Source organism: Chiloscyllium plagiosum, chromosome 24, assembly GCF_004010195.1.
Source record: "Chiloscyllium plagiosum isolate BGI_BamShark_2017 chromosome 24, ASM401019v2, whole genome shotgun sequence".
Lineage (NCBI taxonomy): Eukaryota > Metazoa > Chordata > Chondrichthyes > Orectolobiformes > Hemiscylliidae > Chiloscyllium > Chiloscyllium plagiosum.
The window spans coordinates 44,009,603-44,022,435 of NC_057733.1; the positions used below are offsets into that span (position 1 = coordinate 44,009,603).

General features: G+C 39.8%; 1 protein-coding gene across 1 annotated transcript in view; it reads right to left on the minus strand.

Annotated features, from left to right (window-relative positions):
- Positions 1 to 1,099: 1,099 nt before the first annotated feature.
- Positions 1,100 to 12,833, minus strand: part of syngr2b (synaptogyrin 2b) — a 28,769-nt gene continuing 17,035 nt past the window's right edge. Inside the window, exons 4-5 of the mRNA XM_043714936.1 lie at positions 10,513 to 10,649; positions 1,100 to 6,915 (exon numbers count right to left, since the gene is read on the minus strand). Coding sequence (XP_043570871.1) covers positions 6,733 to 6,915; positions 10,513 to 10,649 — 320 coding nt within the window. The 3' untranslated portion in view covers positions 1,100 to 6,732. The remainder of the gene's footprint in view (positions 6,916 to 10,512; positions 10,650 to 12,833) is intronic.

Consider the following 12,833-nt stretch of genomic DNA (forward strand, 5'->3'; position numbering starts at 1 on the left):
TACAAGTGGAAAGCACATACAAAGATACAAAAGTTGCTGAGTTGGGTGATGTAGATTTAGGGTGATAGAGGCTAGATCCAGATACCAAGGAGTAAGCAATTAGTTGCTGATGTTATCTCATTTTATGATAACATTACAGTCCACACCAAAGAAGAGTGGAGGTAATTTTGCATGCATTGCTGTTTTGAAATGTGGAACTCCAGTTGTGTTCTGCTGTGAGCTGGGGACAGCAGGTCTGAGGGGAGGTGCTCAACTTCTTAGCAAGGAGAACAGTCCTGACAGAGGCTGATCTCTCTATAGGAGAGTGAACTACTGAATCAATTCACATGATCTACTTTCATTATACTTGCCATGTACATAGTTTGCAATTTAAACAGAAACTGCAGTCTATGTTTAAAATTTTGTTGATCCTGGCTTTTAGAGGATGGTTGTTACCAGAGATAGTATTTAATTTGACTATGGAAGCAACTGTTTCAAACCATAGCCAAGTTTTCCAGTCTCCTCAAATCAAATTTTGTGACCAAGGTTCAGCATCATGACTTCTCAGCCTACTTGAAAGCTTACAGAACTTTGTCTTGGCTTGCCATAGAAAGCAATTAAAAGAAATGAAGATGGGTCACGGAACCCAAAGCATTAACTCTGACTTCTCCAAGGAGAAGTCTAGGTTATACAGTATAGGGAGCAAGTGGAAACAGGGAGGAGTTGAATGATCAACTGTGATCATCTACCACTCCCTGATCCAAAAAAAAAACAGCTTCTGCCTTGTGGTCTAGCAAGGCACCAAGATCCCTTACATTTGCTTTTCAGATTAAATGACCTATACCACATGGAAGGGCAACAGGTGAAGGAAAAGAAACCACCAGTTGCAAGTTCTCCTCATTCAACCAACCTGACTTGGAAATACATCACTGTTCCTTCCTGTCAGGGAGTCCTACTGCAGTCTTTATCTGTAGTGTAGGATACTCTGAAGCGATCAGTGAATTGAACATCCTACATTCAAAGTTTAAAGTATTTTCTGCATAACTACAGATACTTGATCTTATCTAAAGACAAGATTATTAGACTCTTCTGTAACAAAATGTCAGCCGACACCAGTCACTACTTTTGAAAAAAGTGTTTATTTGTACAGTGGATTGAGCATTATAATCAATAACTTTATTTGAAAGCTTCAGTCCAGTGAAAAATGCCTATGTAAGCTCCAATACAAATCAATATTAATGACAAAAGGCATTTGAAGCCACAGCAGGAGAACCAGGTATAAAATGTTCAAAGGTTCACAGCAGTTTCTTTTGCTTTCGCAGTACAAAATAAAATCTTTGGTTGTTGAATGTACAGTCCACATGATTTTAAAATAAAAGCTCATTCTTCAAATACCCAACCAATTGCTATCCCTATTACCTCAACAATTAAAAAGCAATAATCTTCCATCTTGGCAAAGTGAAGGAAAAATATTTTTTTCTTCTGAAGGCACTAACTCCTGTTATGTATCAATCCATAGGTTTCAATATTCTAAGGACATCACAGCTAAACCATATTTTTCCCAAAGTGGGCTTTATCAGTAACTAGGTGGGGAAATCAGTGGATAGTGATCAGAATTAGGAACTCAGGCTTGTCATAAGAAAAACACATAGCCCTCAAAACAAAAAAAAAAAGAGGGTGGGAACAAGTCAGAACACTTACCCAGAAACTGTGTGAAATAGACTTTCCATCATTTGGCACTTTTCAATTGTAATTAACAAGTCTGGTACAAAAAGGCATCTGTACCAAATGAATATAGACCAAGCATATTGCTAATACCTTAAAAGAAGATCCCTAATTTTATGAATTTGAGAATTAACCTGGAAAATTCCCATTTCAATAAAAGCTATCTCCTAGTGCAGATCTTAAGTTGCTGTTCAACCATTCTTTAACTGAGCAGTGCATCAATATTAAAGCAAAGTGTTCATTCGAGCTTGGTGCAGTTGGAGTCTTTACACAGTGGATTCAGGTGAAAATTAATAGATTAAAAACTGACAACTGGCACCAGCTTACATACTGTGCTACAGCTCTGCACACCACAGTACAATAGGAGCACATGCTGTGCTGCTGTGATTTGGCGTGATATGTTCCTAGTGCCAAACTGGTCACAGTACCACACAGTGGAGGGGGTGGTTTCTACTTGCACCTGACAACAGACATGTCCAATCCAGACAGTACCTCAACTTGAATGCTGAAATAATGCCAAAAATCTGCACAGCTCCACCTGTCCTGCAGACATCTTGCACCAAATTGCCAGTTAATATGCAACACTCTCTCAGTGCAATTTTTGCCAAGTTTTTAAATTTAACATTCAAATCAATAGAAGCCACAATGAACCAAAAGCTACATCATATTAATCTATCTTTTTAAAAAAAAACCTATTTCAGTAGTTTATAAAGAATACAAAGGATTCCTTTTACCAAATAAAAGAGTGATTTTGGTTATTAGACAAATTACAGAATATAAAAGAAAACAAATCTAACTTAAGCAACAATTTATTTGTGGATTCCAGAAATGATGTAGATCTTAATTTTAATACAGAGTTAAATAACTTCTTCCAACTCCTCAGCACTGAAGGGACAGCCCTGAAGAGTTTATTACAGCTATAATTCGGTTAGGGACGTGTGCGCTCCAGACACTTTTCCTCCCCAAAGTTCCTACCATTGGTCTAATGCTTTTGGAAAAGCATCTTTGCACAAAATATAGAAAGCTCCAAGTAGAGATTTTAAAAATAATACAGGAGCATAGCAGGAAAGCGAAATGTTAACCACGCTGATTCAGGAGACTTTCATCCACACCATGAGCCCGTTAGGCAGCTGCTCAGATTCTGACTGTGCTGTGCATTTCCTGCCTTTTTTATTTAAAAAAAATGCAGAAGTCCAGCTTTGGAACAAGATGATTCAATTCTGAAAGTTGCTAAATTTGTTCTTTTCATTGATGAATATATATTGTCCAGTCAGCCCAACGAACATTAATTAAAACAAAAAATGCTGGTGAAACTCAGCAGGAGTGGTAGAATCTCTGGACAGAGAAACTAAACATTTAGAGTCCGATACAAGTCTTCAGAACACCTCAAAAAAAAAAAAAAAATCACACTGAACTCAGAACTTTAACTCTCTCTTTTCAGAGGATGGCAGACCAGCTGAGTTTCTCCAGCACTGTTTTTAATTTCAGATTTCCAGCATCTGAAGATCTTTGCTTTTATTCAGAATGCATTAAGGCAATTGGAAAGCATCTTTTTTAAATATTCAAACTGATTGCAACAAAAAAACCTGGATCCAAACTATTGGGGTGGAGGAGATTACAGACAGACATTCTAACCTAGTGGAAATAGTCACAAATAAATAAGCTTTGCTCCTAATGCAAATGAAAATCTCAAGATCATGACTGTATACCACACAATGCACCGGAGCGGTTTCACCTGTCACAAGAACAATGGATCTCTCCCCTCTGGCACCTCATACTCCCAAAATGTCTGATTTGAGACTTGTATCAAATCAGATGAATTACAATAAGTATTTTTAGTGCCTTTCATCAAGTCAATACAAGCATTGCAAAAACTCCCAAAACCATAATTTTCTGTTTTAGTGATCAGTTGTAGAGTAAAATCAAATTGGCCACAACACCAGGAGGAACACTTCAAAAAAAATATTTAAAAATGCCATCTGATCTTAGAAATCTTCCCTGAACAGTATGATGCCATGATTTAATGCCTTCACAATAACAGACATGCCCAGAACGTCTTGTCCCATCTCCAATCCTGTAACTCTGACTTAGTGATTGAATACAACCATTGACACTTATGTAATTTAACCACCCAAAGCAGATGTTCAATGTCATCAGCTTGTCCCTGTTTTTAAATCACAACAGTTCACTCTCCTGGGTTATTTTAATCTGAACTGTGCGCGCAGCTTGGATTACTTACTCAGTTTTAGGTTCTATGTAACATCTGTAAACAGTATTTCTATAGTCTGAGTCTGGCCTAATTTAGATGTTTATAAACATATCACCATGTCTGAAATGAAGAAATCCAGACAAATTTCAAGTAAATTCCTTGCAGTATGTAATTTCAAATGCACAGGTTATATTCATTTATACACCCTAATATGAAATAAAAAACCTGCTACAAACAATGTAACCAGAAAAGATCAGTGTGGGATCAATTAGTTCACACCCAGCATTTGGCGAGCTCCCTTGTTCCAGGAATGCTTTAAGGTTACTATTGCAGGTGACAAACTGAACCACAAACAGTGGATGACAAGCTGTTCAAACCTCCCTGCAAAAAGAGAACAAGTATTGAACAGTTTGCATAAAGACTAGTTCAAGTTTGGCTCAGCCTAGTGTCTGTCTCAGGGATGTGTAGCTTATCAGAATAAATGGGAGACCAATTCCTGAGGAATAATCTCCTAAGGGAGCACAGGGATGTAAAGCACAATAGTATGCTTCATATCCTATAAACATTATAAATTGGCATTATATTGATATTTAACTATTCTATTAGATTTATTTTACCAGAAACGCACAAGTTTATCAATCAATGACGTGATTCAATTGATTGGTCCAACTTCTACCTCATTACCTTAAAACATGTCCTACAGCCACTTGCAATTAAATAGAGCAATCATTCAAAAAGGTCACAAAGGCTTCAAACTGTATCCAACTGATTTTGCTGGATATTTATGGATTCAATGCAGACATGAAATGGAGTCTTTTTACAAGCTCAAAGTGCAGGGACTGTGTTATTGAGTGACAAAACATGCCTGGAATGGGCAGTTTCTCCCAAACACTGTTGCAACCCTGTGATATACAAGGAAGATGTTGTTCACTATATCTGTAGGGGTTCCATCAAAAGTTACCTACGCCAATCAGGAAAAGCCAATGGAAAAATTTATTCTAGGGTCTTGGCTAAAAGCAATGAAATGATCAGAATCGGTCTTTTTAAAGTTGTGGAAAAACACTGGGTGATGAGCATATGGACCATAGTAAATGTAAAAAGGTACAAAATACTTCCTAACCAATCGCTGGCTGCAAACATCTGAAATCTCCACAAGTTCAAAAATCTAATGCTGAACTTCAAGAGTGTCAGACTCAGTTAAGAATCTGCATAAATGTTTCTACTCAGAACAGATACAGTGGGAGGTGGGAGTTTAATACATTGAAATCCTTCCCTTAGAACAGCAATGAAATTTATATGCGGTTGATGAACAGATTTAAATTCACTTCACCAGAGACAGTATTTCACTTAAATCTTTGCATTCAGGTTATCATAAATCTAACTTCCAATCTTGTCATCATAACTCAACTTTTGTCATTCTCAACTAGTTAAAATTGGAGCACAGTTTATACACAATTCACTTGTTCATCTTGTACTCGTGCCATAAATCATCCATTAATTTTCACAGGCCTGCACTTACTCAAATACATTTTTCATCACCCTGTAATGCTTCAAACTGAAATAATTCCCTTCAGCTGAATGGTGATATTTTCTGATGCTATTCTGTGATTGGGATATTTAATGTTGTACTAAAAAGGTTTTATCTTGAGCTCACACCCACTATTTACTTCATGTGTGCCCTCTTTACTTTCTGTCTATTCTGCTGCTGCCAACCTCCCCTTTTACAATGCAAGTCACGTTCAGCAATTGTGGGCAGCTCTCGTGTTTGCCTGGCACTGTGGCTCAAACCACTCCGATGCAACCTTTAAATTGTCAGTGCATGGTGACCTGGTGCACTTTACTAACAAAAACACATTGTTCAGGAAAGGTTTTTGGGTAGGGCTTCAGAGGAGGATCTAATGGACAGTGCTAGAGACATATTGAAGTAGAGATAGAATTAAAATGGTTTCAAGCAAACGGGACTATATCAAGCTGTGGTTCTCCTGGGGGCTCAGGCAGCACAGGAACAAGGTGATTTTCTACAAACAGCTTTTGCTGATGATGCCTTTGCCAAAATTAGAGGCAGGGTTCTGACCAGCGAGTTCCCAAACCAACGCAATCAATGAGGAAATGTACTATGCATATGGGAAGGAGTATCAGAGTCCCAACAGTGAAAGGTTAGGTTTTACAACATATATAGGAACAAACTGATAGGTGCTTGTAAATTACGTGAAGAAAATGTCCTGCAATCAATTAAAAACCAAGAATGGTTACCTAGTTAATAGCTGTAAAAATGGTTCGGAATACATTTAAAAGATCATTTTAGCGTATGATATTATCACAAATGATAACATTTAAACAGTGAGGTTGAAAGAGTGACACTGGAAACTGAAACTTGCAACAGCTTGGTGTTTGGATGAACAGGATCTCAAATTGAAAGGTTAACTTTGAGAAGAAGTGGAAAGGAAAGAGCTGGGAGGGAAGTGGGGTGGCGTCAAAGGTCGCTCTTTACGACACTCTCCCTTTCAGGAGTGCACTGCTGCTTACAGATGCCAAGCAGAGACTTACCATCGCTTCATAGTGAGGAAGTGAAAGCGACCCAGTGAGGTTGCAACACACACAGACTTCTGGTGGCCAGTGGTGTCATAGAAGGTATGCTACCAGGTTTCCTATCAAGGAGCCAGGGCATTATAGCTGGGAAAAGAAGAGAGGTGACAGGGTAAAGCGAGATTGAAAACAAAGACTATTATTGTAACAGCAAATGTCTCTTCCTGCTTGCCATTGTATGGTTCAGTTTGCCTCACACTCCAGGAGCTGCAGGCAGAACTGCTCACTTTGGTTTAGTATGTAGGTGGCTTGTAATCCTCAGATTCCGACCGGGCAGTATTACCAAATGGCGGCTGCTGGTAGTTGTCAGTAACATTGGGATACGGAGGGTAATCGTTTGATGGATCCACATACTTCTCATTGAAGTCCTCTACACCCATGCGATACCTCTTGTAGGCAAAACAAGATAGCAATCCCTAAACAGAAGGTAATGTCAAGAGTTAAGATCAGGAACTATATCAACCCTACATTGTATGACACATCAAGATTTATAGCTGAGCCTGGATGTGTGGCATAGGAAATTCAATGAAGTGTGAGTCACATTTCCTGTATATAAGTCACACCCAGGATTGCACACACTTAATTTTCACTATCCTGCACAAAACAGAACAGCTGGTGTACCAGTCCAGGTGCCCTTCTATTCTTGGTTATGTAATAAAGCTAGTTAATGACATTTATATTTTAAAAATTCTTGCAATGACGGTCACTGGCAAAAACCAGCATTTTATGTCCATTTCCAATTGCCCTCTCGAAGCCAGAAAAGAGCAGTCTTCTTGAAACACCACATCCATGTCGTGGTCCATGTACAGCCACAAGACTGGTACAGAGGAGTTTCTAGGATTTTGACTTAGTGACAACAAAATGATGGTAACCACTCCCAATCCAAAAAAAGTGGAAAGAGACTTGGAAAGGAAAAAAAAAAGTGATAGCATTCTCTCCAAGTGTGGAGATTCCACCCTAAATAATCATTATCTCTGTTCTCATTCCCATATTAAATGGGAACATTTATTACATAATAATTGCTAATGTTTCGATGTCAATACTTGAGAGCAATTAACATTTTTCAACCTAAGCATCACTTAGAGATATCAATGGTGAGAAAGTGCTACACAGGACTGTCAGATGCTTGTAGTATAAAATATGGAATACCAGCTATCAAACTCCATCAACTAATTGTCAGCTTATATTTCAAGAGCTTTTTCAAACAGTACAGATTTCTGACTGCAGAAACAAAACAAGCTGAAAGAAGAAGGTATCTCTAACCTGCTGGAATATTGTGTGCAATTTTGGTCTCCTTCCTATCGGAAAGATGTTGTGAAACTTGAAAGGGTTCAGAAAAGATTTACAAGGATGTTGTCAGGGTTGAAGGATCTGAGCTATAGGAAGAGGCTGAACAGGCTGGGGCTGTTTTCCCTGGAGTGTCGGAGGCCGAGGGGTTTACAAAATTATGAGGGACATGGACAAAGTCTTTCCCCTGCGGTTGGGGAATCCAGAACTAGGGGGCATACACTTAAATGCAAGAAACTCTGAAGTTTCGAAGAACTTTAACAGGGATAACAATTTTAGGCCACTTTAACAATTGGTCCACCCCAAATACAGGTAAAAGCTTATACCTTCTATTACTGAAGTGAACGTGATAGCCACTTGCAATCACTGGAGATCAGACAACCTGCCTGTCATGTTACACCTGTAAGCACCTTTAGATTTTGTATGAAACTATGGCCATTGATTATGAATTTTGTGGTGAGGTGGGGTACAAAGAGACAAATCACAAGATTAGGCCAAGATTTTGAGGAGTTGCTATTTCATGCACAGAGTCATACAGAATAGAAACAGACCCTTTGGTCTAACCTGTCTCCACCAACCATGTTCCTAAAAACTAAACTAGTTCCACCTGCCTATGCTCGGCCCAAATCCCTCCAAACCTTTCATATTCATGTACTTATCCAGATGTCTAAACGTTTAACTGTACCTGTTTACACAGTTCATGTGTGGAACGAACTGCCAGAGGAAGTGGTGGAAAAGTGCTGTCCTTTGTAATCTTTTTAAAAACTTTCACCTCTCACTTTAAACGTATAACCCCTGGTTTTGAACTTTCCAATCCTATGGAAAAGAGCCTGGTTATTCACCTTATCTATACTTCATGAATTTTCTGAACCTCTATAAAAAGTCACCTATCAACCTCCTATGCTCTAACGAAAAAAAAACCTCCTGTTTTATAATTCAAACCTTCCATTCCCAACAATATCCTGGCCTCCAGTCTGAAAGACAAGTGTCCACTACCACCCTGTCTCTTACCATTAAGAGAATTTTGTATCCAATTGGCAAACTGAACCCCATGTGATCTAACTTTACTCATTAGTCTACCACCTGGATACCTTACAAGACCCTTGAAGAGCATAAGAGGAACTTTTTGAAGCAATTGTGTAATTAAATAAGGCAATTCTTTATTTTCCTGATCTACTCTTTAGCTTCTCAAAAAGTAGTGAGAGGTTGATCAGAACTCTTCTCTACTTAAATAAATGGCAATTTTCTGGTCTTTAAGCCAATTTTAGTATTGCTGCCACCCTTAACTTAGATTGAGAAGGAATCAACATAGTAGATGTGACAGTTTAACTTATGGATTGGTGTTTGATGAAACTAATTGTTTCAGTTCACAGGCATTTAACGATCCAACCCACACACAAACATGGGTCTCTTGACCTCAATTAGCAGCATCAGGAAGTATTCAAGCAATTCAGACTGTTACTGTAAATCAATACAAAGCAGTTGACTTGGGAAGTAGCTTGATCCCCAGAGATAAACTCACTTTGCCTAACATGGATTATTTTTCTAACAGACTCTTAAAAAAAATTATTTAAAAGGACGAGCAGTAATTATTTAACCTGATGCACTGAATGAGCAACTGATGAATTGAAAAGTCTGCCTAATTAAATAATTGTTTCCTTTTTAGCTTTTAGGAAGCTGGTAAAATATCAATATCCGAGTGGTGTTAGATTACAGGAAACAGGCCCTTCGGCCCAACAAGTCCACACCAACCCTCCGAAAAGCAACCCACCCAGACCCAATCCCCTACATTTACCCCTTCACCCAACCACACTACGGGCAATTTAGCATGGCCAATTCACCTAACCTGCATATTTTTGGACCATGGGAGGAAACCGGACACCCAGAGGAAACCCACGCAGTCACGGGGAGAATGTGCAAACTCCACACAGACAGTTGCCCGAGATGGGAATTGAACCTGGATCTCTGGCACTGAGACATCAGTGCTAACCACTGTGCCACCGTGCTACTCACGAGTGGTGTGCATTCAATTTCAAGAAAACACCACAAACAATTATAATGAACACAGACTATCTTAATTCAATTGTTTTATTTCTCTATTGAAAAATCCAACTAAACATTTTAGCAGCCCCATTCTGATTGCATCATCTTCAGAATGACAGCAATTTTACAACTCAGAATGAGGCTATTTGACCCATCATGCCTACACTGGCTCATCATTACCCAGCATCACTTGCCTGCTCCTTCCCCATACCCTTGCACATTACTATTTTTTAACCAAATAGTCATCCAATGTCTTCAAATGCCTTAGTTGAACCCATCTCCACATTTCTCTTCCCCTGAAGAACTGCAAAAATATTTATACAAACCTTATCCTGGGGAGGAGGAAAGAATCCCAAAGGGTGTGGTACATTTGTGTTAAAATAGTCTCTACATGTCTATTTCAATAGTCATACGTAGCGTGGAAACATTCCCTTCAGTCCAACTTGTCCATACTGACAAGATATCCCAACTTAATCTAGTCCCACCTGCCAGCACTTGGCCCGTATCCCTCTAAACCCTTCTTACTCATATACCAATGCAGATGCCTTTTAAATGCTCTAATTGTGCCAGCCTCCACCACTTCCTCTGGCAGCTCATACCATACATGTGCCACCCTGTGTGAAAAAGTTGCCCCTAAGGCATAGATGAAGAAAACCGCAGTAAGAACAAGCTCTCGTACTTACCCAGCTGAAAATGGAGAAGAAGGTAAAGGCGATGGCAGCCCGTGCACTATCCGCACCTACAGCTGGGGTAATAGTTGTTGACACCCATTGATTGGTGAGGAAACAAAAGCCAATAAACCACAGGAAGGTCCAGCAGCCTGTGAGGACAACAGCACCAGCAGGTCAACTTATTAGCAACTACTCACAAACCAGCACCAGTGCAGGCATTAAACAGACAACTGGAGATTGGTGCAAAAAAAAAAAAAAAAAAAAATTTAAATTGAACAAATGGTCAACAATAGACCTCTTACTCCGATACATGCAATGTAATTAGGGGTTCACACCTTGCTTTGACTTTTTTCTCCAAAACAACAGCACTTTTAAAAGGGAGGGGAACAGATAAAGGCAGCACCACGGACACACACACACACAGTTACTACCTTTGCTGTTAAATTCATGTATCGCTGGACATTAGCGTGCATCTGGGAAAATTAACAAACGGTAAAATTCACAATGGATCTTGAAGGGACCTGCTTGGGAGAGGTCCCATCACAGAAACAGATAAGTGCGCAGTTTTAAGTGAGGCCTTACAGAAAGTTTGCAGTAGAGTGGGTGCTTTCTTGATTATGTTTTGAGATATATTTTTAAGTTTAATCAAGAAGCATAAGTCATAAAGTATTAAGTTACTCTGGAGCAGTTTTTGTAGAGGAATAAGACTGCTAATTTCTGGGTCTGCAGATTGTAAGAAGCAAAAATGGCCCCTAGCAGAATCAAATGCTCTTCTTGTCGGACGTGGGAGGTTAGGGAGAGTTTATGGGTTACTAAGGATTATATCTGTAGTAAATGCCATTGGTTGTGAATCCTAATCAGAACAACTGGATCAGTTAGAGCGACAGTTAGAGGTAATGAGGAATTTACAAGAGGAAAGACAGTGTGAGGGAAGGCAGTTATAGGAAGGAAAAAAGATGCAGATACAGCTACATACATGGGTCAACTCAGAGGTAGGCAGGTAGTGCAGGAATCTTCTGTGGCTAACCAGATTTCGAACAAGCATGCTGTTTTAGAAAATGTAGGGGGTTGATGGATTCTCAGGGGACTGTAGCATGAACAGCCAAGTTTCTGCTATCGAGACTGGCTCTAATGCAATGAGGGGTGCATCAGGTTCTAAGCGATCAATTGCAATAGGGACTCTCTAGTCAGAGGCACAGACAGACATTTCTGTGGCCAGCAGTGATAAAGCAGAATGGTGTGTTTTCAGATATGCAGATAATTGGGATGCCTTCTGGGGAAGGTGGGTCCTGTACAAAAAGGACAGGTTGCATCTGAACTGGAAGGGGACCAATGTCCTGGGTGGAAGGTTTGCTCGAGTAGGTTTAACTAGTATGGCGGAGGGTGGGAACCGGAGCTGTATACAGGAGGTGAGAGTTGATGCAGATGAGGCAATAGCAAGAGGTAGACCAGCTAGTGGGAAGGAATTTCCTGGCAAGGAACCAAGGTATCAGTTAAAGTGTGTTTGCTTTAACGCAAGGAGTATCAGGAATAAAAGTGACAAACTTAGAGCATGGATCAGTACCTGGTGCTATGATGTTGTGGCCATAACAGAGACATGGGTTTCTCAGGGGCAGGAATGGTTGCTGGATGTTCCAGGGTTTAGAGCATTTAAAAAGAATAGGGAGGAGGAGGAAAAAAAAAAGAGTAGCACTAATAATCAGAGAGGGTGTCACAGCTACAGAAGCTTCCATTGTTGAAGATCTGCCTACCGAGTCAGTATGGGTGGAAATTAGGAACAGCAAGGGAGCAGTCACCTCGTTAGGGGTTTACTACAGGCCCCCCAATAGCAGCAGGGAGATAGAAGAAAGAATAGGTTAGCAGATTTTGGAAAAGTGTGGACGTAGTAGGGTTGTTGTAATGGGTGACTTTAACTTTCCCAATATTGATTGGAACCTCCTTCAAGCAGAAGATTTGAATGGAGCTGTTTTTGTAAGGTGTGTTCAGGAGGGTTTCCTAACTCAGTACGTTAGCAGGCCAACGAGGGGAGAGGCCATTCTAGACTTAGTGCTCGGAAACGAGCCGGGGTAGGTATTAGATCTTGTGGTGGGAGAGCATTTTGGTAATAGTGACCACAACTGCCTCACATTCTACATAGCCATGGAGAAGGAGACGATTAGGCAAAATGGGAGGATATTTAATTAGGGAAGAGGAAACTATGATGCGATTAGACATGAGTTAGGAAGCATGGATTGGGAGCAATTGTTCCATGGTAAAGGCACTATAGACATGTGGAGACTGTTTAAGAAACAGTTGTTGCAAGTGATGAATAAATATGTCCCTCTGAGACAGGC